Source organism: Cyprinodon tularosa, unplaced genomic scaffold (assembly GCF_016077235.1).
Source record: "Cyprinodon tularosa strain WSP-4 unplaced genomic scaffold, ASM1607723v1 ctg332, whole genome shotgun sequence".
NCBI lineage: Eukaryota > Metazoa > Chordata > Actinopteri > Cyprinodontiformes > Cyprinodontidae > Cyprinodon > Cyprinodon tularosa.
This window is the reverse complement of record NW_024039044.1, coordinates 1,005,390-1,030,428: the sequence shown is the minus strand read 5'-3', so window position 1 is coordinate 1,030,428 and position 25,039 is coordinate 1,005,390. Positions and strand designations below refer to the sequence as shown.

The window sequence follows — 25,039 nt, the reverse complement described above, 5'->3', positions numbered from 1 at the left end:
GAAGATCACCTGGTATCTGATCCGCATTAGCATCATTTAGCTACAGCTAAGTTAGCTGGGAGGTTATAAAAGGTCACGATAATCTCTTTGTACAAAGGTAACAGTCAGGACAATGGCAACTGTTTTCCATCCATCCATCCATCCATCCATCCATCCATCCATCCATCCATCCATCCATCCATCCATCCACCCATCCTTGCATCCATCCCAGGCTGAACAAAGCAGGAAGAACATTTAGCTTCTGGGAAGCTTAGATCTAGTTCAGTCAGTAATGATCCATATTTCAGAACATCTGAGATGGATTGGAACATAAACAGACTTGTGAAGGAAGAGCTTTGAATTAAATGTCAAAAGCAGTTCCTTCATTACTAAAAAAGACGTGTTTATGCTCCTGCATTCAGTCATGAACATCAAACCAAGATACTAGAACTTATCTACCTCAGGCATAGGCTGAACTTGACCCAGGGGTCAATCTAATTTGTGGACAGACATGTCCTCAGCCTGAAAAGGACTTAGTTTCTCCCATACATTCACATGAACTTACGTGTTGTGTGAGGAGCTGATCCAGTAATGGGACAAAGGGTTGTTCATGTCCAGGTTGTTGATCTCAGAATACTTCTCATCCCAAATTGAATTCTCTTTGGAAAACAGGAAACTCAGGAACTGAAAAGGGAAACAGAGACCAGAGTTAAAACATGCAGTTACCATTTCTCCTTGTCAAAGATTCATGAGGCCTATTTCATCTATCGCTTAAACCAGACGTAAGTTAGTAGAAATCTCTGAACAATCAACCACCTCGCTGACGGTGAACTCAGGGTCGTTGGTTTTTCTCATGGTGTCATCAATGAAGATGGTCATCAGTTCTCTGACCTGGTTTAGATCATTGGCCCAGAGTTCCTGAACAGAAACACAGAGAATCAGAACAGAGACAGAACCATTTAGACCAGCAGAACAGAAGTGGCTTCCACTGTTTGCTGCAGGTCCCTAGGAGGTCTGGAAATGTTCATATGGGTCAGAACCTAGTACTGTTTCCCGGCTTCTAGAAGCTGATTTCTCTCAGTTATTTTATGTTTCATGCACATCAGTGCATTTCTGCCTTTTTAAATCACATGTTAACCTGTTTTTTCCAGTTTAAAAGCATGGCTGAAAAATGCCCAGTCCTGCCGTTTCACATTTTTATCTTGGGGAGGTGGAAGGTTATTACTTTAATACTTGACAGCCAAATGTTTTTTTTTAGTTTTTATACTTCTTGAGGGGAGCATGCTGAACACTTCCCCCCCCTTTTTTTTATTTCATGTTATGGGATATTTTTTGCAAAATTAATAATTTAAGTTGAAAAATAAGTAACTTTTTTTTATCAAGTTTACTGTCAGCTTGATGAAATAAAATCAGTTTTAAATCCTTCTTTTAGGCCTTTTTACACATTTTCAGCTCTATGCTTAAACTGATCCACACAACTACTGAGTCATTGGATTACTGGACATTTTAGATAAATAACTTTAAAATTATTAATTTTAATGAGTTCTCCATGCATTGATAAATTAGTCCATGTTTATTTTTGCTAAACTTTTGTTATGGTTGAACAAAGTTGATGCGTAATAGGTTAAACCAGCAATTGTGACTCACCTTCTGGTCATAAATGAGAAATCGTTGGAAATCATGCAGCAGAACAGCCGAAGCATCCAATTTATCAGTATTTCTGATGGGTTAAAGAGACAAATGGTCAAGAAAATTATTGGTCCAGAATACTTGATTAACATCATGAAACTACAAGGAAACATGACCTCACCCCAGAATAAAAGAACAAGCTTCCCTTTTGAACTCATCCAAGATCTGAATGCAAAATAATTACAGCAATAAACAAAATGCTGCACTGTAAAATCCACAATAAGGACATATTTACAAGAGAGAATCCCTCACACTGACCTCATTCTGCTCAAACATAATCAGGTTATAAAACTTGTGAAACTGTTCAAAGTCCAGGCGATCTTTCTTGGCTCCCACTTCCTGTGATAACAGAACAGAAAAGCTGTGAACGGTTTAACGAAACATCCTGGATTCTGCCTCCAAATTCAAGTTGAAGCAGCAGAACAGATTTGACTCATAAAGATCTTGAAATCCAAAGCTTAGAAGACACCAACCACTAGTTTGTCTTTGAGAGCTCTAGAGCTGGGGGCCTTGTAGTTCAGCATCGGTAGTAGAGACTTTAGCTCCTTCACTGAGAGGCTGCAAATTACACAGAAAGAAAAAGATGCTTCATCTGTTGGAAACCATGACTGCATCTCATGTGAGAATTAGCGTTTCAGGACAAAAAAGCTGTTATGGAAGGTTAGCAGAAAATTCAAGTCAAATTTTTTTTAACTTTTTTTAACCCTGTAATGCCAAATGTATCATATTAGATACATACGGTTTCTGAAATGTTTTGCGTCTGACACCTTTTGCATAATTTAATGGTAAAAACTTTGTTCAAAATCCTATTGTACACAATCAGATATACCTGATAACGGAGGGCAGAAGACTACACAAAAAATAATCTTGACTTATCGCATAGTAATAAATTATTAATATCAAAAGATTATTTCTGTTTTTTTCTTTTTACATATTTTGTTAAAAGGCCAAATAAGGACTTCAAACCAAAAAAAAGTAATTTTATGTTTTGTTTTATTCTTGGATCGGGCTTTAAAGGGTTAAATATACAGTTTAATGAACACACATTTCACACTAAAAAGATTTTATGTGAATATATTATAAATTAATTCCCCTTCTTGAACGGACACCTTGACTCAGTGGTTGGGTTTCGGGGCTTGGGTGCCCTTGCTAGGGGACTCTGGGATCATCCAAGCACCAGGGCCCCACCAACAAATAAAGGTGTTCCCTGTTACACAGCAAAAATGCCAGAGTTAATCTAACACCCACCGTGTTAACTTTAACAGCAAAAATGTATCCAGACAGTATGTGCATGAGCTAGTGTTAAAATAACTACTGGGTGTGGTGTTTGTGGTGTTTAGGGTTTGTGTTAAAATATAATGTTAAAATTAACACCAGTGTGTTGTCAATACCAACACCAAAGCTGTTTTATTTTATTGTTTGAGGATTTTACAGCACTAGTGGCTTGTTTTTTCTACAGTGGGCTAACAGGAAAGGAAACAGGAAAACATGTGTTAATGATTCAAACCATGGTCGGCCACATCGAGGACTCCACGCGCTAACCACTGCACCACTGAAGCACGCCCCTAAATATGTTTTTCTAATGCTAAAAAATTGACTACTAAGCATCTAAATACTAATGGGAAATTAGGTCATGCCGTTTGCAGCCATTACGTGAGGGCATGGCTTAAACTAAACAGCAGACAGTTAACATTCCAATCTAAGAAAGTAAATATGTCCCAGGTTACAATGGCAGTGTTATTTTACTGCTGTGTGTTTTTAATACAGCCCCCGCACTATTTAATTAACACTACACCTAAAATTTTTCCACTGGCAGTGTTGATATGTATGGATTTCAAAGGCAAAGAGTGGTTCAAAAGTCCTTATGATAGCCAATAAACTAGGCAAATGATGTCCGTAGTTTGGAGCTCAACCTGGAGCCATGCCTGGGTTCGGACATAATCTGCAAATGCCTGTTGCTAGGTTCCTCCTCACAGGACCTAAGTGGTCCCAGATGAAAAGCTTTCAGTGCAGTGAGCCAACCGCCTGCAGGGGGAACCATGAGTAAAGAGGAATTGGCATCGTGCAGTGGCGGATACCGAATCGAACTATATATACTGTAACTGGTTTTGGCGATGTGGAATGTCACCAAGCTGGGTGCGAGGCTGAGCCTGTGCAGGTGGCTAAAAGTGACAAGTGCTAGTAAAAGACTATTCATGAATACAAATATTAAAATCTATCTCTAGGTGAAAGTAGAAAAAAGCTTGACTGAACTAGCCAGAGCTCATCGAATTGAACATTAAATATCAGAAAATATTTATGGCTTCAGCAACTGTTTTAGATCTCATTTTTGTTTTTCTCCTGAACTAAAAATCAACCAAAGAAATTTTCAGAACAGTACTTTTCCATGTGAACAGAGAAGCATAAAACCTCCCACATATGTCTCAATGTTTAGTTCCTCACTAGAAACTAGAACGTTTGTGGCAAATCAATAAGTATTAGACATAATGTAGTAAATTATAAGAATAAAAAGTGGTTTGACCCATGAATTGGATTAAACATATTTATAAAAATACAAATGTCACACTTTTTTTTAGATTAATATTAATAAGAAATGTTTAAAGAGCTTTTAATCTTTTCCTTGTGCCTGCCCCTGTATTATGTTGCTGACAATCAACCAATAAAACGCACCCTGCAAAAAGATTAAACCTCACAGGGTCGAGATTTACTGTGAATCATGTAAAATCAGGGATAAAATCAGGTCCATACCTGTTGGTCTTGGTCTGGTTGACAGAGTACATCTGCTTCCTCAGCCAGCTGGAGGGAGAAAGACACAAACAGAGAGGAAGGATGAAAAGCTGCAGGAGCGTTTCTGAGCCCATGAGAACAGGACTTTACCTCTCAATCAGAACTGGGGTCGGAGCTGCCAGTGTCTCCTCTCTCAGCAGCTCGAGTCCTATCAGCCATTTCTGAGCCTCCTCCACAGAATCAGCTGGAGAGATTGTAGAAATACTGTTTTTCTGTCTGCTTTGTTAAAAGCTGAACCTTTGACTAACTCTGGAAGTAAAACAATGGACTGATGTTCATTGACCTGCTTCCTGGAAGACAACATTTATTTAACAAAACAGCAGCGCTTATGTCCTAAAATATATACTGTACTAAAACAGCTGATCAACATTTAAAAGAAACATGCAAATAGATAGGCAAATTTACTCAAATAGCCACCCAGAGCAGTGTTTCCCTTTCTGCTCCTCAGGGCACACTGTTTGGACCACTTTTGCTGTTTCCCAGTGTCAGTGCAACTGATTCAATGATTTTAGTTTTTAATGGATATCATTGATCAAATATTGTAAATGAATGGAGGAAAAGATCTGCCATACTGTTCAATGTTGATGTGTGTGTGACATTTTCTAAAGCTGAGTTGATATTCAAGCCAAACACTGCAAAAACAATCCAGAAATAAGTAAAAAATGGCTTAAATTAAGTATATTTAGCCTTAATTTGAGCAGGTAAATAAGATGATTTGCCAATGGAATGAGTATTTTCACTCTTAAAATAAGATAGTTAGATAATATTTACTTGAAATAAGACGATAAAATAGTTTTTTCTTATTTTAAAAGGAAATTGTCTTGTTCCATTGGCAAAGTGTCTTACTTACCTCCTCAAATCAAGGAAAAACACACTTATTTTAAGAAAAAATAACTTATTGAGATTTATATTTTTTGCAGTGAAGAAATGGAAAAGAGACCCGGTTCTCTTTGCTATGAGAGTGAAAAATGCAGAGCAGCTTTCAGCAAAACGAAGACCTTAATAAGGCTTCCATTAACAAAGATCAAAAGCAGCTTTCACCTCCCAGACTGAGGGTGTTGAGGACAAACTGGGAGCCGTAGAAGATGGTGAAGCAGGTGTTTTCGATGTGTTTGTCCTTCCCGTCTTTAAAGCGCTCAAAGTCTTTGGAGTTCCTGCCTGGTCGGATTTCTCTGATCTCAAACAGGTCCACTGAAACAGAACACAAAGGTTGGGTTGGATTATTACTGTCTCTATCAATGCAACATGGTCAATTATTTCTGATAAGGCAAGACTAAAAAAATTCTCATTTGGTTCCCACTGCTTGTTTTGAGGTTTCTTCTTTACAGGCAGAGCTTTCTGTTGGTCTTATTCCACTGTTTTGTTGAACTTTGCCATATTTCTGATTAATATTGTACTGATTGTAGGTTTTTCTTTCATCATTGAACTTTTTTTTTAAAGATGAAAAATCCCAAAGTGCTTCAGAGGAAACAATCAAGCATTAAAATATGAAGCTAAAGATGACTTTAGTTTAACGGGTGTATCTGAGTATCTGTAGTTCATCATCAAAGTCACTTGTAAAGATAAACTGAGGTGACAGTGACCACTTGTTACTTGCAAATCCTTTTTGGATTTGCTTTTTTAAATCTGGGTTATTGAGATGCATCACTTTATAATGTAAACAAATGTTCAAAAAAAAGTATGTAATTTAAAACTATTGAAAACTAATATATCACTTTAAATCACACTGAGAAGGTCTGGGGTCTATTTACAAACACAAGCTGCAGCATCTTCCCAAAATGCCATTTATAAACATAAAATAACAAAAACCTTGCTCAAATCGTTGGCATAGGATTTTGCCGGATATCCTTTTTTTGCATTAAAAATGATCAGATTTTGAGAAAAAATATTAGGTCTAGAGCAGAAGTTTAGTATGATGCTCTTTTACCATCAGTCCGGAGTGTAATGATACAGGGACTCGAAGATATACAACCTCCTATATATGCAAATAATACTACCTCTGAAAAAATGTGTTATAAGGACCTGATATACAACAATGAAAAGGTGAAATTCCCTTTTATATGATACCAAATATGACAGGTTTAAACAAAAGGATGGGTGTCAGAGTCAACCATGTCTGTGCTCTAGTGTTTAGATTGCTCTCACACGTAGGGATTTGTGCAAAAGGTATCTGTTGATTGTTTTAGAAACACTAAAGCCTCATCTTGTTTGGGATTTAATAATAAGAGTAAAAACAATGTTCAACCTTATTTTACAGATGGTGCTCATACTCTTACTGGAATTGGAGGGCTCAATAGGGTAAAAGCAGGACTAAGTATAAATCTGTGTTAATTAAGATCTTTTCACTTTTATGACCCTTTAAAGCATTTTAGACCGTCTGGTTTTTAGTCACTATGAGGTTTTGCAATCATGAGAGAAAATTCCTTTGCTATTAAACCACTTTATAAATGATTTGCCTCTGCTCTGCACATGAGCCAGTTTTCAGCTCTATTTGGAAGACGCAGGTTTTTTTGCAGCTGCTATGTGACCGTAGCAATCGGCAGAGGTACTATCCAACTGTATGTCTGACACCCAGATAGTTCTCCATCTGAAAAACAGTCCCTATGTGCTTCACTACTGGGAAACACTTTCAAGTTTCATAGGAGAGGTATATGCACCAAATGCAGAATATTGACCTACTGAATAAAAATATTGAAAACTAAATAATAAACTACCTCTCAAACAAAGCAAATAATTCACAATTATCGCCAAACTTAAAATTTTTAGCAAGTTAAATATATATTTCACAAACTACATACAATCAAGTGTTTATTTAGTTTGGCAAGCTAAATATTTAGTGCTAAACTAAATATTTATTTACCAAGCTTAATATTCTTTTTAAAACTAAATATTCAGCTTTCAAATATGTAAATATGCAGTTCCAATCTAACTGTTTCAGTCAAGCTAAGTATTTATATTCCAAATTAAATATTTAGTTTACAAATTCATATTTAGTTTCTAAAGAAAATATTCTGGAAATAAATATATAACTTGAGATATAAATACTTATTTAACAAGCTATATATTCAGCACTAAACGTAATATTTAGTCAGCAAGCAAAATATTCATTTTATAAACTTCATATTTAACTTTAACATATTTAGTTTCGATCTGAATGTTTAAGTCGAGCTTAAATAAATATTTCGATAGCTAACGAAATGTTTAGCTTTTGAAATGAAATATTTAGTTTGTGAAATTAGTATTGAATTTGAACCTAAATATTTGGTTAGTAAAAGAAACAAATAATTTGGAACAAAAGATTTTGTTTTAAAGCGAAATATTTACTTGTTATTTTGAAGGCTAATATTTAATTTACAAAATAAATCTTTAGCTTGGACCTAAACATTTAAATGATTACTTTGTTGTTTATTAATAAATAAATATCTAATTTGCTAATTGCTTGTTTAGTGTGGAAATGCATATAGTGACGTTAACACCCATCTTATTACATGTTAAATAACCCAAAATATTGATGTGAATGTCTAAATAGGTAAATTTACAAACAAAGCCCATGAATACTTTGGTATTAATTGCTTTTAAAATCCTTCTAAGGATGAGTTTTGCAAATTAGGCTTTGGCTTTAAACACTGCAATACAAGAATCAGATTGTTTTCCTAACAATAAATGTTGTATCTTTGTATCTCTCCCAATTATATAGACAATACATAAATAAATAAATAAATAAATAAAGCAAAGTGCCTCACTACAATATATTTGCGTTATAAGGAAAAATAAGTGATTGAATAAAGAGCTGAAATAAACTCACAGACACCATCGGTTCTATCTGCAGTGCGAGTCCAAGCCACCTGCCGGGTCTCCATGATGACCTGCACCGTAAGTCGCTCCGCCTTCTGCCGAAACACCGTCATGACAACGCCCATCTCCAGATCCCGTTTGATCAGGATCTTCTTGTACTCAGTCATCTCGCCCTGTGACCCTGAGCGAGCCATATCTGCAGCTGAGACAGCAAGAAAGAAAGTTTCTGATGTTACTTTTAATGATCCCATGGCTAATTTAATGTTCCAATACATAATGTTCCCATGGCTGGATGGGAGCTTTAGGATGCAGTGAACGTTAGTCAAAATACATTGTAAGTATGCAAAGTATTAATGTAAAGCACCTTGCATCCCAATGTCATGATCTTGGCACTGATGTCTGGCTTAATTACTCATTCCATTCACCTGTCTAACTCTGCCCGGTTACTCATTACCTCTCATCTGATCCACCTGCTCCTGCCTCTTGCCTCTTGCCGCTTGCATCCAGTCATCAGAGCCAGATTATTCTTGTTGTCTCTGGCCAGTGGTGAGAGTGTTTTTAGTGTACCTAAGTGTTTCTGATTACCCCTTAACCACTGAGCCTGCCTGTTCCCGTCTGAACGGATTGCCTGAACTGTCTTTGGACTCCTGGAGCTCTGAGCCTGCCTGGTCATGCTTTGATCTGTTTGCCTGAACTGGCTTCAGACTCATGCATATTCTCTGAGGCTGCGTCTGGAATACTCTGGGAGGCGCACCGGCTGGATCCTACCCAGGACAGGCTGAAATATTAAACCAGGTTAGAGACTCACGCGTTCACATCATCCTCCATTGGATTTACGTGGTCACTAACATGTGTTTCCTTTTACAAAGTTTCCTCTGATAGACATCCCAGCTGCTGTTACTCCAATCATCCATTGTTTTAATAAATACTTTTTCAACTATCCCACTGTCCGTCTTGTCTCGAATATTGGGTCCTCTTTTCTGAGTCATGACACCCAGCGATTCCCTGCAACATTTCAGACTCTAATCTTGTGATGTGCACAATCTGATTTAAAGCTGTGTGTGAGAACAAAAGGCATCTTTCATTGGAAAGGTTGTAAGTGCAATTCCTGCTTTATGGGTCCAAGTATCCTAGGTGAGGATGAAGAACCCAAGATCAGTCTAACGAAGGTACATTGGTGAATGAGGCTGAGTGTGAGTCTCTAACAGAATTAATGGGAGTCATAAATAAAGAGAGCACCGAGATGCACCCAGAGATGAACGTTCTTTCTCCAGGACCCAGAGTGACAGTCTGAGCTTTGCATCAGCGATTTTATCTCAAGGAACAGCCAGCTCTCTAACCACTGAGTCATCACTTCCTATAACAAGCAAAAGCCTGATAAAAGCTCGCCAAACCTTTTCAGAAAGCTCCTCAGAAAGATGTCTGTAAGCAGGTGACCTGAACAAGATGCTGGTGTTGATGGATCTGAGAGCTTCAACAATCCCCCAGAATGAAGCAGTGATGTTTAGGGCTGCACTAGAATATAAATATCTAATAAAATACATATATATGAATAAAAAAAAAAATGAATTGAGTAGATGTTTTTATTTGATATTTGATACATGATTAAAATATCAAACCTACAATTAAATTTGTATAATGCACAATTACATAATACATGTGCCATTAAATGATGCCACAGGCTGAAGTGTTTGGGAACACCTGCTCTACATGGCTCATTATGTCTCTGTTGGGTCTGGTTCTATGTTTTACTTATTTCTGTATTATTTCAGCAAAGAGGCTTCTAAAAAAGTGCAACTTAAATGCAGCAACACTTCAGTAGATTACCAATGTTAATTAGTTCTACCTGTATATGAGTTGTGATCTTAAGCTCCTCCCTCTGCCTGCATTAGAAGACATCTGCATGGCATTGGAACATTTTCCCTTCAAACCTTCCGAGCACTGTCCTTCTCCTGGAGGAACAGTCCAAGAATCAGTCCATGGTTCTACACTACTGGGTGCATTGGCTCCGGGTGGAGGTAACATGAGCAAACCTTCTGAGTGAGCATATCCCACACATGTAAATGTGTTTAGTTTCAATTTAGGCAGTTTTAATAATTGATCTGTTTTATCAGTTTGAGTTGAAACCTTCCACAGATGGGTCAACTAAATCATTCACAACCTCCACCAGGATCTGGATGATTTAGTTTTTCTCCTGATCCAACTCAGAGTTTTGTTTTAATTGACACTGAAACAAAAGCCCATCTGTCAAAGTGAAACCTCAGCCCAATAAAACAAACTCAGAAGAAGACTGTCAGCTTAACTGGGTAATCAGACAATCAGAACCTCTGTGGTTCTAAGTCTCCCATACAGAACCACATCTCAGCGGAAAGAAAATATCAGAACGTTTGTTCCCAGAGTAAAACTACCAGTTAAAAGGGAACAAAATAGGAGATGGTTGATTATAACAGCACATTTCTAAAGTGCTTTTTCATTTTCCTGCATAAACAGGTTCTGAAAAACTGCTTAGTAACATAAGAAGCTTGTTTCAAACGGCAGTTTGGTTGGTAAATAACAGAAAGAGAACCCGTTAGTCAGAAAACAGGATGGAAACATTCGCTGGAAGTTCTTTCAAATATGGACGTCATCATGTAGATATTCCGTTTCCATGAGACCTCATCATTTTACAGGTAATATAAACATTTTTCCTCTTTTGCATCAGAACTTGTTGGTTTTTATACATAAAGAAATGGTAAATGTTCTGCTTTTAGCTTCCAGGTGCAGCTGCCATGAAGGGATGCGCTTAAGATTAACCCTTTAACCCCAGAGGAACTGCTTAAACCATCATCACTCCCAGGGAGGCTCTGATCTTCTTAAATCAAGCAAACCTTCAGATATCAGTGCTTCTCAGAGCTCAAATCCAAATTAAAACTTATTCACTAATAACTAATTTTAGATTAAAAAAGTAAAGTGTTGGTTTGTTTGAATTTTTTTTCTGTGTATCTCAAACCAAAAATTTTTTACATTCATCACATTTATTTTTTACTAGATATATTTAAACTTCCTGTTTCCTGAAAACAAGAAGACAGAGTGAAATGAGAAATAATTTTACAGTCTATTTCTTACTGGGTGGATATGCATTAAAAAAAGAAAAGAAAAAGAAAGTTCAGAGGCAGGCATATACTTCCCTTTGAAACACAAAACTAAAGTTCTTCTCAACAGTATGAAGTACTGACCTAACATTAGAAAGATGAGAATCAACCCAGAGAGATATCAATATGTAACAGAATCGTTTGTTTGAGCTTTGCTATCTCCACCTGCCGCCTGCTGAGCTTTAACTCAAAAACCATAAAGGTTGAGACACACCAGCAGAAACAAGAGAGCGTTATGTAACGTAATGAGCTGGCCACTCAGCAACTTCCTCAAAAAGCCTCAGCGGGTCCCACAGCATGAATAAGACCAACAGCCAAAAATCAGACACTTTTAAAGCAGGCAGAAAGACTGAAAATTGGATTTACTGTCCTTATCTAGAATATACTGATCCCTTTTTATGTTTAGTATCTATAATTTTACAGGAAATTAAATAAGTAGGACCAAAAAAATTTGTGAAAAGTAAGACTGAGAATATGATCAGTTAATATTAATGAGTGTTTCATAGTAATTAGTTAAACTTAAGTTAAAAATCAGTTTTAATGTGGTTCTGTGGAGCTGTTACCAGCAGTCAGTAGCCTAACTTGCAGTGTTTAGTCTCTGTTTGGGGAAAGAGAATAAGGTTCTGACCAAAGAGTCAAGCTTAAAGCTATTCTACGAATTCAGAATTCTGCCAAAAAGGTAAATAAACAATAAATACTCATACGTATTAAATACATATGTACATAAATTACCCTCCATGCATATTTTAAATTATTTATATATGCTGAATTCATACATATGCGCTCATAGTACATTCTCTGAGCTCTCATGCTTTATTATTATTTAGACTATTATTTAGTCTCTCTCCTACTCGGGCATGAGCCTTTTTCTGGTTGCTCAGGTGAAAGGTTGTCATTATTTATATCAGTATTTATATTATTTATTGATCTGAGTAGTATGTATTCCTGTAGAAATAAACATAAATATTTTAAATTTGTATAGAGAGTTGGGATCCATGTTTGTCGTCTATGGTTAAATGTTTGTGCGTTGGTTTCTAACATGCTTTGCTACTGTTACTGGTACCAATAAGGAAGAAAGTCTGATGTCTAAAGAGGTGGGATTTCCTGTAGTAGCCGATCAAAGTCGTCTGCAAGACAACACTTAGAAGGAGCATGCTGCAGTGCGTGTGTTATACTGGAGTCACGTGGTACTAAGTCTGCACGTGTAACACACTGTAAAGTAGTTAATGTGTGTGTGGATCAAACAAATGTGCTGGCATCAGTATTTATTAGGCATACGTCCTTTTGGCAGAATACTGAATCAAAGATAGCTCAGATCCACAGTAGATTTCTGATAAGGGGACCAGAAATTCTAATATTAAACCCAGCTTAGTCACAAAAATAATTCAAGGTTATCAAAATGAGATTAAGGTATACTGTTTTATTGATTTTCACATATTTACTCATATTTTCAACAATAAAAGGCAAAGCAAGGTTATTACTAAAGCACATTTTGTGGCACAGCAATTTAAAGTGCTGTACATGAACAGAAAAGAAAAGTAGATGAAAGAAACACTAATAACTAAACAGAAAATTAATTGTTGAAACAAGAGGAATATAAAAAAAATAAAAGGATTTATAAAAAAGAATAAAGAAAAAATGAAAGGAAAATGTATGCTTTTCCAAAGATTATGATAAAAAAATAAGAGTAGTAGTTAAAGAGTAATTAATTAATTGTAATACTTAATATTGTATTCAATTTTTCCCAAATTTTTTTTCATTACTCTAATGCTCTTTGTCAACTTTTTTGCCTTAATATTTTTCTTCCTAGCTCCTCCTTTACACCTTTTTTTTGTCAGGCTATTTTTCTTTTCTTACTTAAACTTTTTTCAACTTTTCTTCCTATTTTTGTTTTCTTATCACTTCTTTTTTTTTTTTTTTTTTCAACTTTTCTATACAGCTTTATTCAGTCAGGTTAAAAATTTCCATAGCTCATTCAAAACGTTAACAAAATTCATTACTTGTGTAATGAATTTTTTTTTTGAAAAAGCACTGTCTAATGTTTTACATACTGGTGAAAATAATTTTGACCTTAATCTTATCACTTCTTCTATCAATATTCTAAAACAGAGATGTAATACAATCACAATACCCTTAAGAAAACATCAGAACACTTATAAATGTCCAACTAACAAAAAATGTTATTTAGAAGGTGGTTGTATTTATATGGAAAATTTGGTCCACCCTGTTATACTTATGTATAAATTATAATGTTTTTTTTTTGTTTGTTTTTTTATTTCGTTTTTATCCCTGAACTAGTTTGATAAAAGGTTGATAATAAAAATTCTATACTTTGCAAAAAAAAAAGGAAGCAAAAAAAAAAAAAAAGGATAAGCTGACACTACAAGCAAACATTTAACCGGGTGAAATTTACGCCCTCCTATTTCCTACTTTATGGGTTCTTGCCTCTTTCATTTCTCTCTCACTCTCTCCCTTATATTTTCCAGAGAAACTTTCATAAGTTCAAACCCAGCAGTCAAATACACCCAAGCCTTAAAGTCTATGTTCACAAATCACTTAAAAACTACATATAACAAACTGATCTTTAGACATTTTATTTCTAATTATCCTGGCATGTGCTGCCTTTTTGTTGTTCTGTTCGGTACAAAAATATTGTTTTATTTTAAACCCAACTATAGTAAAACAACTTAAACCCAAGCCCCATTTTCTTTACCACGGCACAATGAATGTAGATAACACTATTAACGAGAAACAAACCTTTATCACTGGATACGATAAGGATAAGCTCAGTGTAAACATCATCAATTAATGAAGACCATAAAATCACAGAATGGCTTCCTGTTGGTGATGACAAGCTCACACTGTTCTATTTTATTTATTTTTTTAAGGGTGGAGCCATCTGCTCTTCTTCTACCTGCATCATAGTGATAAGAGCAGCAGTTCTCTCACACCTTATAATGTTACAGAACAAAGGAACAAAAATACAACTCGAATTTGACATTTACAACAAAAAAATCCAATAGATAATAAAAATATACATTTCCAGATCTATTACATAACAAATTACTGTATTATCTATTCCAGACCATTCTGTAAAAGTTCAAAAAATATCCACTGGACTTGGTTTCCAAGATTTGAAGACGTTGGGTTCCATTGTTAGCCTGTAATATCTTAAACCTGTCTATGATTCAGATATTACAGGCTAACAATGGAACCAAACGACCCATTCATCGGTTACCATTTGCATGTTTCCAAGCGATACAAGGCTTTGTCTATATAAGACTCAAACTCACTGCGGATCCAGACATTTGAATTGAGAAAGCTTCCTGGAGAAGTGGCGAAACGTCTTCAAATCTTGGAAACCAAGTCCAGTGGATATTTTTTTAACTTTTATGGAATGACTATGACCTGGATGACTGAGGATCTTCATCAGCATTCCAGACCATGTTGGTCCTATCTCAGCGTAGGGTATGTTATGTGAGTAGGCGACACAGTGTTTCAGTATTTTGCGTGCTGCATGAATCAATGCATGATTCTTTAACTTTTCAGCAAAGCCTTATAGAGTCAATAGATAAATATGCACCTGATCCATACACTTCAGCGAGATAATTGGCATTAGAAATTAGTCAGAGTTGCACTCGAATATCTACTCAGTCACAGCGGTAAGCAATCATCAGAGATGTTTAGTAACAAAGTACAAATACTTCTTAAATTACTTAAGTAGAAATGTTGGCTATCTATACTTCACTGGAGTAAATAATGTTTAGACAACTATTTACTTTTACTTCTTACATTTCTTTGCAGTTATCCCTACTTTCTACTCCTTACGTTTTGAAAATAGACCCGTTAGTTTTGTTTCATTTAAGCTTATTTTTCTTATGGTCCGTTGGTATTTTAAAAAGTTAAAATAATTTGTTACATTCAGAAAATAAAAAAATTCTTTGTGGTTGGACTCGGTGCTGCACCATCTTATTGTGCGCCACAAACTAATATAAAAGTTTTTCAAGATGAAGCAGAGTAAAATTTAACACCGTTTCCATTAGTTGTAAAACTTAGAAAATGAAGCATAAGGATGTTATTATCCAGAAAATTCTCCTTTAATAGGGTAGTGCAGTAACCACTATAAGGTTTAAAGCAACTGTCCTTTACACTTTTTCCTGCATTACTTTTACACTTTTACTTGAGTAAAAAGCTTAAGTTGATACTACAAAAGAGTTTTAAAACAGTAGGATTTATAATTCTACTTGAGTAATAAGCATTCTGACACCTCTGCCAATCATAGCCTCATTCGTAATAGGTGAGTTATTGAACCAGCACAGTCACAGCCCTGTACAAATCCCTCACTGATTCATAGTGCACAAGTCAGGTCGGTGCTTTTACCAATTAGAACTACTTGGTGAATCACTCCTCTGCAATATTTCTCTGTATTTCTAGTGGGTAGGCTTGGCAAAGCCAGGCTGCTTTAGCTGTTAGTCAGCTTAGAGTAAGAGATGTGGTTTTGTGAGACGGCGAAGGTTCCACTCCTGACCAGCTCAAGCCAACTTTAATTGAACTTAGAACCTGATGAATCAGTTACGATAGTGAATGGATTTAATTTGTTCACACAACATATTCATTCATGTGAGCGACTCAGCTGCTTTAATAGCTGTTAATAGCATCACACTCGAAAGCTCTCTTCAGTGTGGCTACAGGGACAACTTTTGCTGAAACCAGGTTTTCCAAAATATAGACTGTCAGAGATGTCTGGTCACCCTCTGACATAAATACTTTAACATAATCAATTAGGACCAGTTCCTGTGAAAAATATTTGGAAATCCGTACTGCAGGAACTTGCATTGGCCTACTGCATCTTTTTAAAGAGAACCACATCGATATCCACCAAGTTCTCCTGGTACCAACATAATGATGCCTTTTGTACTTTTCTTTGTTAAAACATAATATAATTGCTAAGTAGCACTGCCTATTTTGATAAACTTTTGCTATATTTGTGATTACATTTTTTTTCCCTATAATCTGTGCTCTTCGTCTGCACTTTAAAACAAAAAAGCAAATAAATTAAAATAAAGCTAAAGTACAAATCTTTTTTCCCTAACTCCATTGTTCAGCTTATAACAGTTAATTAGCTTGTTTTTCAACCTTTAAACAGTTGAGAACAACATAAATACTGCCTGCCTGTAAAATGAGCAGCACCTATGCCCATGACAAACCGTTTAGTTTATGCTTTGTTCTGTAACATGTTAGAAAATAGTTTTATATCAGAAAATATTTTTTGCCATTGTATCTGTTTCGGATTTTGTTAGTCTGGAATCATCATCCCTTTCTGACTTTCATAGGTTAAAATTGCGTGGTGCTGTGGATCATTCTCTTTCTACTTCCCAGTTCTGTTCTAATTTGAGTTGGTATGTGAAAAAAAAAAAAAAAAACTTTACTGTCAGTGAAACTATAAATAAATGACCACATATCTGAACAATCGTAGTTGCTTGTTATTGCAACCTTTTTACATTGTAAAGAAATTGTGCCCTGAATTTAAATCCATCCCTTAGGCAGCAGCACCCAGAAACCAAACTGAGACTAGTACTTGTTCATCAATAGAATTTCTGATTTTCTTTGTTTAAATTATAACTTTTAGCTTTCTCTGTATAAATAAAAACTGCTAATTTTTTATATCCATCTCCATTTGTAAATATACATATTCAATACACTTTCTTACTATTTTTAATTGATTCTTTACTAAACATCCTAAGTACTTAGCACTTAATTGGCATTTACTTAATCGGATTTAGTAGCTTTAAAATAATTTTTTCATGTTAGCAGTTTAGGACATAAAACAGCGTTAAAGTAACTAAATATGATTAAGTAGATACCAAAAACAGTTGCATTATTTTTTTCAAAGTATTAATTCAGATGAATCCCTTCGAAACAATCACCATTTTAACAGTTTTACTAATAAAATAATTGTAAATGATAAGTTTTCTGTTAATTTAGGCCTTGTTAAGCTGAAAACAGGACAGAAAAAAACCTGGCATAAATACTGTAATAACATACCAACAATTTGTAACAGTCTAGTGAAAACGAGCTAAATAAAACAAACTGGACAGGATTTAAATCTCTGATTCGTACACTTAAGCGAGAATCAGCATCATGCATCCCTCAGTGGCAGCAGGAACCAATCACAGCCTCATTCATAGTAGGTGAGTTAATGATTATTTATTTAGCTAAGCAATATAAAAAAATCTAACAGCAGAACCGAATGAAAAGGAGTCTATTCTAAAATAACTATTAAGTAATAAATAATTTATACCTAAATCTTCCTAGAATACCTGTGTTTATGGAGTAAATGTGCAGCTATGGTGTTCCCACTCAACAAAGCAGTGACTGTTTTTAGGTTGATGATTAGCTGAGATCCTCCCTTCCTCAGTAATGGGACAGTCCCTCTGATGGAGCTCCACCGCTTTCCTCATACTGACGCAGCAGCCATTAGATCAGCTCGCACAATGTTCAGAACTAGATTAAGCTTTTTGGGGTGTTAAACCGGAGAGAAAGAGAATCTTGTTTTGGAATTTTACAAAAAAGTGTTTCCACATAAAATATTTGCAGATTTTCATAAAATATTCAGACCCCTTCCAGATTTTTACCTAATAATAATATTCAAGAATTGGTTTGGGTATTTTTAGTTTTCTCACAGAATACTCAAAAATCACTAGACAGCCTGTTAATCCCTAAAAAGTTGGTTCTGTCCAACTGGTTGAACAAAATGTGCACGTTCATAAGACCTGGAATATATAAGCTAGCAGTTAAACTTGGCAAAAAGTCTTTGTCGACATGAATAGTACACACTCTAAAATTAGGAGGATGGTATGATGGTTATACATTATGCAGCAGTAAAGACCACCATCTAACACACTCATCATTTTTTACCTTACCAGCCGTTGCTTTTTATGTGAACCAAGCAAGGCAAGTCATTAGATAAGGCTGATGCGTGTGCAGTACCTGGGAGGACTGGTCTCCTTCACGTATTCTTGTCATCAACATGTTGTATTGGTTTGAGTCTGTAGCAATTTATATTTTACTGATCTTTATGAAGATTTCAGGAGAAAGTTGTGAGAAAATCAAAGAAATATTCCTAATTGTGAACTGAATTCCATTTAATTCAAGAAGACGCCATCCTTTAATGTTCCCAATGCAGAGGTCAAATCAGGAATCCGTTTCTATGTTAGTTCCTTTAGTGCTACCTCAAGCCAACTGTGCAGTAAGCAGAATCATTACTGGATTGGTTCTCATGATTTCTCTACAAAATAAGTTGCTTCATGATTTTTTTTTTTCTTTCTCAGGCAGCGGCCTGCAGCTTAGGCTTAGGTTTAAATTATGTTTTTGTGTGTGCACGGGAAGGAAGGGTTCTAGATCCTAGAGGTTACACCATCTTAATTGTTTAAACAAAATAAGCCCTCATTATCAAGTAGAGGTGAAAGGTACTTTTTCCTCCTCAGCTTTCTCAGGAACAAAAAAAAAAACGCTGTTGGGTCTTTATAATAAAGTGGATTATGTTGATGGACCAGTTCAGGTTCTCTGAGGTGTTCAGTACTTTAAAGTTTGTGACCAGATTCAATTCTTCCCCACTGATTCTCAGGCTTGCTTACACCAAAGTCCTTGACTATCAGAAGTTGTGTATCAGTAGGGTAGCAGTATATTTAATCATTAGCAGTAGCCACCCACCTGGAACACAATGCGTGTAATATCAAACAAAGCCTCAAGGTGGATCATTTGCCTTGATGACTTTTAGTTATTAAGGTCCATGAGTCATTTGAAGAATTGTTACAGCCCTAAAACAAATTCTTTATGGATCAGTGCTTCTATGTTCCTTTTGCATGCTACCGCAAACCTCTAGTCGACTTCGGCAAAAAGCAGCTGAAGGTTTCTTCCTGCTAAGATTTATTTTTTCCTCTCCACTGTCACTACATGCATACTTGGTGTGGCACAATGCAAGTGAATATCTGCTGTCACTACATGCATACTTGGTGTGGCACAATGCAAGTGAATATCTGCTGTCACTACATGCATACTTGGTGTGGCACAATGCAAGTGAATATCTGCTGTCACTACATGCTCATCCAGGAGGAGCAAATCCAGCAAAGTCAATAACTGAATGCAATTAGCTGGTTTTCCAGATAGAATACTTTCCATCCATCTGACTGGATGATCTGATTGAATTGTCTTTATTAAGTGACTTGCTTGGGTTATGAATTAGTGCTACATAGATTAACTGAATTGAAGGATTGGGCAATCATGGAGGGCCACCATGTAGAGCATAAAGACCCCTGTTTATCTTTCCTGACCTCAAGCTCTACTTCAGACCTCCTCCGTCTCTGAGGACTTTCACCTTTGTCCACCATTTTGAGGTAAAGACAGCAGCTGTTGAAAGCAGCACGACCTGTATGAACACGAGCAAACAGTGCCGCTGCACTCATCAGTGTCAATAGAAAAACGACTCTTGATTAAAAACCCAAAATTATTGCAGAATAACAACAGTGATGTCAGTAGTTTACTAAGGTTCAAATCAGTGATGGTGGCGATTGAAGCCCTAATAATGATGATTAAGATGAAAAGCTCCTATATAGCACGGGTGAGTATTGGCATGTCAGTTGCAATACAATACATATCACGATATTTGCATTGCAATACAATATTATCACAATATTGCAATATCGATATATATTGTGATATTTACCCAACTATCAAAATTGAATGTATAGATAAAAAAGCAAGTGCTTTATATTTTCATCTGAATCTTGGTTGTTTCTGATTTGAGTCAGTCCACGTCTCTACTACTGTGACTGTCTCAAGTACAGAAATGGTGCTGCAGACTAAATAGGGGCTCCACAGCGCAATCTACCAGTGGCAGTGCAGAGTTAGCACATTTTCTCTCATTGTTTTAGGTAGAAATTAATAATATTTCTTTTAATAAATTGATATTAGGAACTGAAAGGTCAATATTAAATTGAGCAGCCGAGGATCATTATCGAATCGCCAAATAGTTTTTTTACCACAACCCTAATACATGGGTACACCCATATCCATACATGGACAAATGTTATTAATAGAAGAGCAGTAACACACCACTCTACCTATTATGCAAAATATTACAAACTAAAATTATATATTTTTTTACCCCAAAACCAGCTGAACAAACTCTCTGATTGTTATTTTTCATCGAGGATTTAATTTAGTTTTTGATTTGGTTTCTTTCTTCAAATATTGTAAAATAATTCACTTCATCAGTTTGTTCCGCGAATCTCTGAATCTCTGAATTTTAGTTCTGTCTCTGGGTTATTCACATGCAGCATGAAAACCCACTCAGTAGAAAGGAAAATGGCATGAAAGATGAGCTGCTTGGTATGTTTGGGCTGGATGTGTTCTGGGGATGAATCAGATATTTATTCATAAACCAGGTTTTTAGTTCAGACCAACAACTGGGCCACCTACTTCTGAGGACAGTAATGACTGTTCACTCAGAGGAACCGGACATGTCAGAGCAGAGAGCAGAACATGACATCTGATAACACCTGGTAACAGAAGTCCAAATAAAATCATTTCTTCCTTGATATTTAGAACCAGTGAGCAGCCAAAAGCTAACTAGTTCTACAGAGTCAGAAAAAAGAGAAAAAGTCCATGTACTTAATGAGGGTTAAATGTGGACTGAGAGGTTCCACAGTTAGTCTGTCATAAATGAGTTCCAAATTAATGAGTAGTTTGTGGAACCATGAGGTCTACATTTCATTTCCTTTGTCCACCAGGAATCCAGCTTAGAAATAATTTTTCATTTAGAAGTTAAAAATCAGTTAATCATGGAGTCTTGTTTTATAGATGGCTACAAGCCAGGAAGGCATGTCTATCAGATTATGCGGCCCCCATAACCACGTCCCTGAACCAGCAGCAAAGGCTCAAACAAGGCAGATCTGCTCAGTCTACATGGCAGTAGCCCTAACCTGACCCCGGCACGGTGAACAGACCGCAGCACACAGCTCAGCAATCTTTTGAATGATAGTCACTCATTAAACTGAAACCAGTGGACCATTAGAACGAAACCATCAGATAAGTAGATGCCAACATACAGCAGGAAAGGCCCGAGTGGAGGCAGGCAGCCGCAGTCCATTTAACACCAGTTTCAATTTGTTGCTTTTCTTATTTCCTCCCTCAGTGTTGTCATTTCTTTCTCTGTGGTTGTTTCATGTGGTTGTAATTGTTTTTCATTCCTTCTTGCCCCAGTTTTTCAGGTTAAATGGTTCACATTTACATTAAACCTCTTTAGTTTGCGTCGCACTGATATGCCAGGCCTCCCTGTCAGTGCATTAAATAAAGAGAAGGGATTGACTTTAAGCACAGAACAAAGATTTTTTTACGGCCTCACATTGGGGAAATTCGACTGTATTTGCGGCAAAGCAAAGAAAAAAAAACAAAAAACAGACTGAATTTCACATCATCAAAAACTTTAAAAGTCTGATTCCAAAACAGCAATCCTGAATTAGAAGAGGATGTGCAGTAAAGGAAAACCCCAAACTCCAAAAATAAACAGTTTGGCTAAGAAACAGCATCACAGATTAATTTAAATTAATTTGTGCAACATGCAAACCACAAAAAAAGTGCATCTCAGAGAAACGTTATACAGAGAAAAAAGGAAAAACTGTGAAAGATTCCACATAGATATAAAATGGTTCCAACAACCCAGCTAATAAAATAAAGGTTTTTTATTTTTATTTTAAAAAAGTGGACAGGAAGAACAGTTTATACTAGATAACCTATATACATATAAAGAAAATACTGTACAGTTATCAAAAATAGCATACTTATATTAAAGAACTGCCAGTTGGATTATTTCAGTTATGTAAATTTGAATGTCATCAGAACATTTAAAAACTCTTGATAATAAACGGCAGTACTGTAGAAGGGTTCATGTAGTTTATACAACGCAAAGAAAACAGCTCAGAACCCAGAAAGGTCCAGTTTCCAGCGAAGGACAGAAGGAAGCAGATTAACCAGCTCCCAGCTTGTTTCTTTTTTAATTGTTATTTTACTCTCACAAGTACAGTGCAACGAAATGAACTCTCTGCATTTAACCCATCCCCTGGGGGAGCAGTGGGCTGCCATTGTGCGGCGACTCGGGAGCAGTGTGAAGTTAACGGTCTTGCTCAGGGACCCAGAGTGCAGGCTGTGGGAGTGGAGCTTGAACTCGGAACCTCATGACATACTAGTCATTAGATTCTCCTTCTGGTATTTTCCATAAATATTTATATTTGTAATGGTGTAAATATTATGGCTTAACATACTCTAAAATAACTTCAAGTGGACCTCAGATTATTTTCTGTGTCGAATCCCTCACCTGTAGTGATGCAGTGTTAGCCCAGACTAGAAGCAATGATGCTTTTAATAAGGAAATGTTTGCTTTAGTCCTTAAAAAAGCTGAAACTGCTCTGATTTTCATCATATCTACTTCCAGTGATGACCTGTTCTTCAGCATCAAAGTCTGGAACCAGGAAAGCCAACTTCTCCCACTGAACTGCCTCTAGTTCAGTGAACCTGGCCGTTTGTTCAACCCCACCCATGTAAATTGTTCACATCATCAAACGTGTTAATATTATTTTCTCTCTTTCTGCAAAAATTGTAGACATGGATGGATTGTCTTAGATAAGCAGGTATCAACCTGGGTTCTCTGGCTGCTTAGTATTCATTAAAGAGAAAATCTGGAGAGGAAAACTGTCTATGCAATGCCCTGAAGGTAAAAATCTAAACAGTTTGTGTCCAGAAGGTGTGGGCTCTGCAGCGATATAAAGTTCTGTGTCCTTTTTCCTGACTTTATTTATTTATGCAAAAACAGTCAAGTCGTAAATTTATTGAGATTAACAAACAGTATCCAGACCCAAATTACTGCTAGACCCAGATGAAGAAATAAAAACCTGTCTGACATAAAGTAGGTTAAAAGGCCTAATCTAAAGAAGTGCAAGTAAAGACGTGAAGCAAGTTTACTGACATCTACAACAGCAAAAGTGTCGTGGGGTTATAAATGGCCTAGTCAAAGAAAGAGCTTAAATATTACTGGGGTGCTGTGGTCTGATCAGGCTGTTTAAGGAACCAACCACCCCCCACCCCCACCTCCCAAAATAAAAACCCCCAATTATAAATAAATAAATAAATAAATCCATGCTGGTGATGTTTCATTAAAAGCACTTAATCGTTCCTGTTCTACTTACATTGCAGTGTAAGTAAAACTCCCTGCACAAGTATAATAAAGCAATTTATATGTATAAATCAAGCAGAACACTATGGCGATAGCCGTACTGCTCCACTTGTGAAAGTAAAATTTGTTGGGCCTTTTTGGCATCAAGACAATTATTGTTATTGCCACATCGCCAGAGAGAACACTGTTTAAAAAAAAAAGAAAAGAAAAAAAAGAAAACACTTAATCTGAGAAACAACCAGTCGTTTTAGGGCTGGATTACTCTCTCACACAAAGCAAACTTCGCTTGGTAAATTTGCTTTTATACATCAAAAAGAATAACAGCAGTACTTTTTATTCTTTTAGCTTTTTGCAAACTTCTGTATTTCATAAAAACGTTTTTTTTTTTATTGAAACTGCTTTAATTTGAGAATATGGACCTCAGGCTCTACATTTTAAAAAGACTCCAAACAACAAGGAAATGCTAAAAAAAAAAAAAAAAAAAAAAGCCCAGGGAAAAGGTTCGAAGGTCTTCCAGAATCACAAGTGAACCAAAAAGCATCAAATGGGTCCAAAACAAAGAAAAATGTTCTGAAATCAGGAGCAGATCTACTCTGACACATCGGCGCTCCTGTATCCATAGATATTCTCTCATTGATTCTGCTGGCCTCTAATGCAGGGCCGGAAATAGATGGGGCCATGGCCACCCTTAGCCAATCATTGGCCACCCCTGTGGCCACCCCTACCATTTTTCCCTCTAATACAGACAGGGGCAGCAGTAATAATCTCAAGTGGAATATTCCTTTTATTTTTTCATATATTACTTACTATTTTTTCATGTATTCATAATTTCTTGACAACAAAAACACTGTGGTTCATAATCACACATCAATATAGTAACATTAAAGATGATAAGCACAGAATTCATGCTCTTTTCAGAACTAGATTTTGTGTTATATGGGCTAAAGAGAAAATTATGTAATAATAATAATAATAATTAATTTAATTAATTAATTAATTTATACTGCACTTTTCACCAAAAAGGCCTCAAAGTGCTACAAAAAAGCATAAAAAAAGAAATACATAGAAATAAAAGAAAAAAAATTATATATATATATATAGATATATATATATATATATAGATATATATATATATATAAAATGAAATAAAAAATATAAAATAAAATAATAAAAGCTGTTTTAAAAGAGAAAAAGAAACATCTAAGGGGGACCAAAAGTTTTGCTAAAAAAGGGAATTCCACAGATGTGGGGCAGCAGCACAAAATGCTCTATCTCCCATTGTCCTGAGTCTGGTTCTTATGTGTCTCTGCAAGTCATCTAGGAGTCTTCAGTGAAATCATAAATAACTATTTTGATTTAAATGTATTAAATAATCAATTTATGTAGATATTAGTACTTGCAAATATAAACTTTATGCAGAATGATTATT

At 35.9% G+C, this 25,039-nt stretch overlaps 1 protein-coding gene across 1 annotated transcript in view; it reads right to left on the bottom strand.

Moving 5' to 3' along the window:
* plcg2 (phospholipase C, gamma 2) overlaps positions 1 to 25,039 on the bottom strand; it is a 47,444-nt gene that overhangs the window by 20,709 nt on the left and 1,696 nt on the right. The window contains exons 2-11 of the mRNA XM_038293961.1: positions 8,261 to 8,452; positions 5,497 to 5,646; positions 4,546 to 4,639; positions 4,417 to 4,464; positions 2,142 to 2,226; positions 1,927 to 2,007; positions 1,790 to 1,833; positions 1,627 to 1,699; positions 796 to 897; positions 545 to 663 (exon numbers count right to left, since the gene is read on the bottom strand). Of these exons, the coding sequence (XP_038149889.1) occupies positions 545 to 663; positions 796 to 897; positions 1,627 to 1,699; positions 1,790 to 1,833; positions 1,927 to 2,007; positions 2,142 to 2,226; positions 4,417 to 4,464; positions 4,546 to 4,639; positions 5,497 to 5,646; positions 8,261 to 8,444 (980 nt within the window). The 5' untranslated portion in view covers positions 8,445 to 8,452. The remainder of the gene's footprint in view (positions 1 to 544; positions 664 to 795; positions 898 to 1,626; positions 1,700 to 1,789; positions 1,834 to 1,926; positions 2,008 to 2,141; positions 2,227 to 4,416; positions 4,465 to 4,545; positions 4,640 to 5,496; positions 5,647 to 8,260; positions 8,453 to 25,039) is intronic.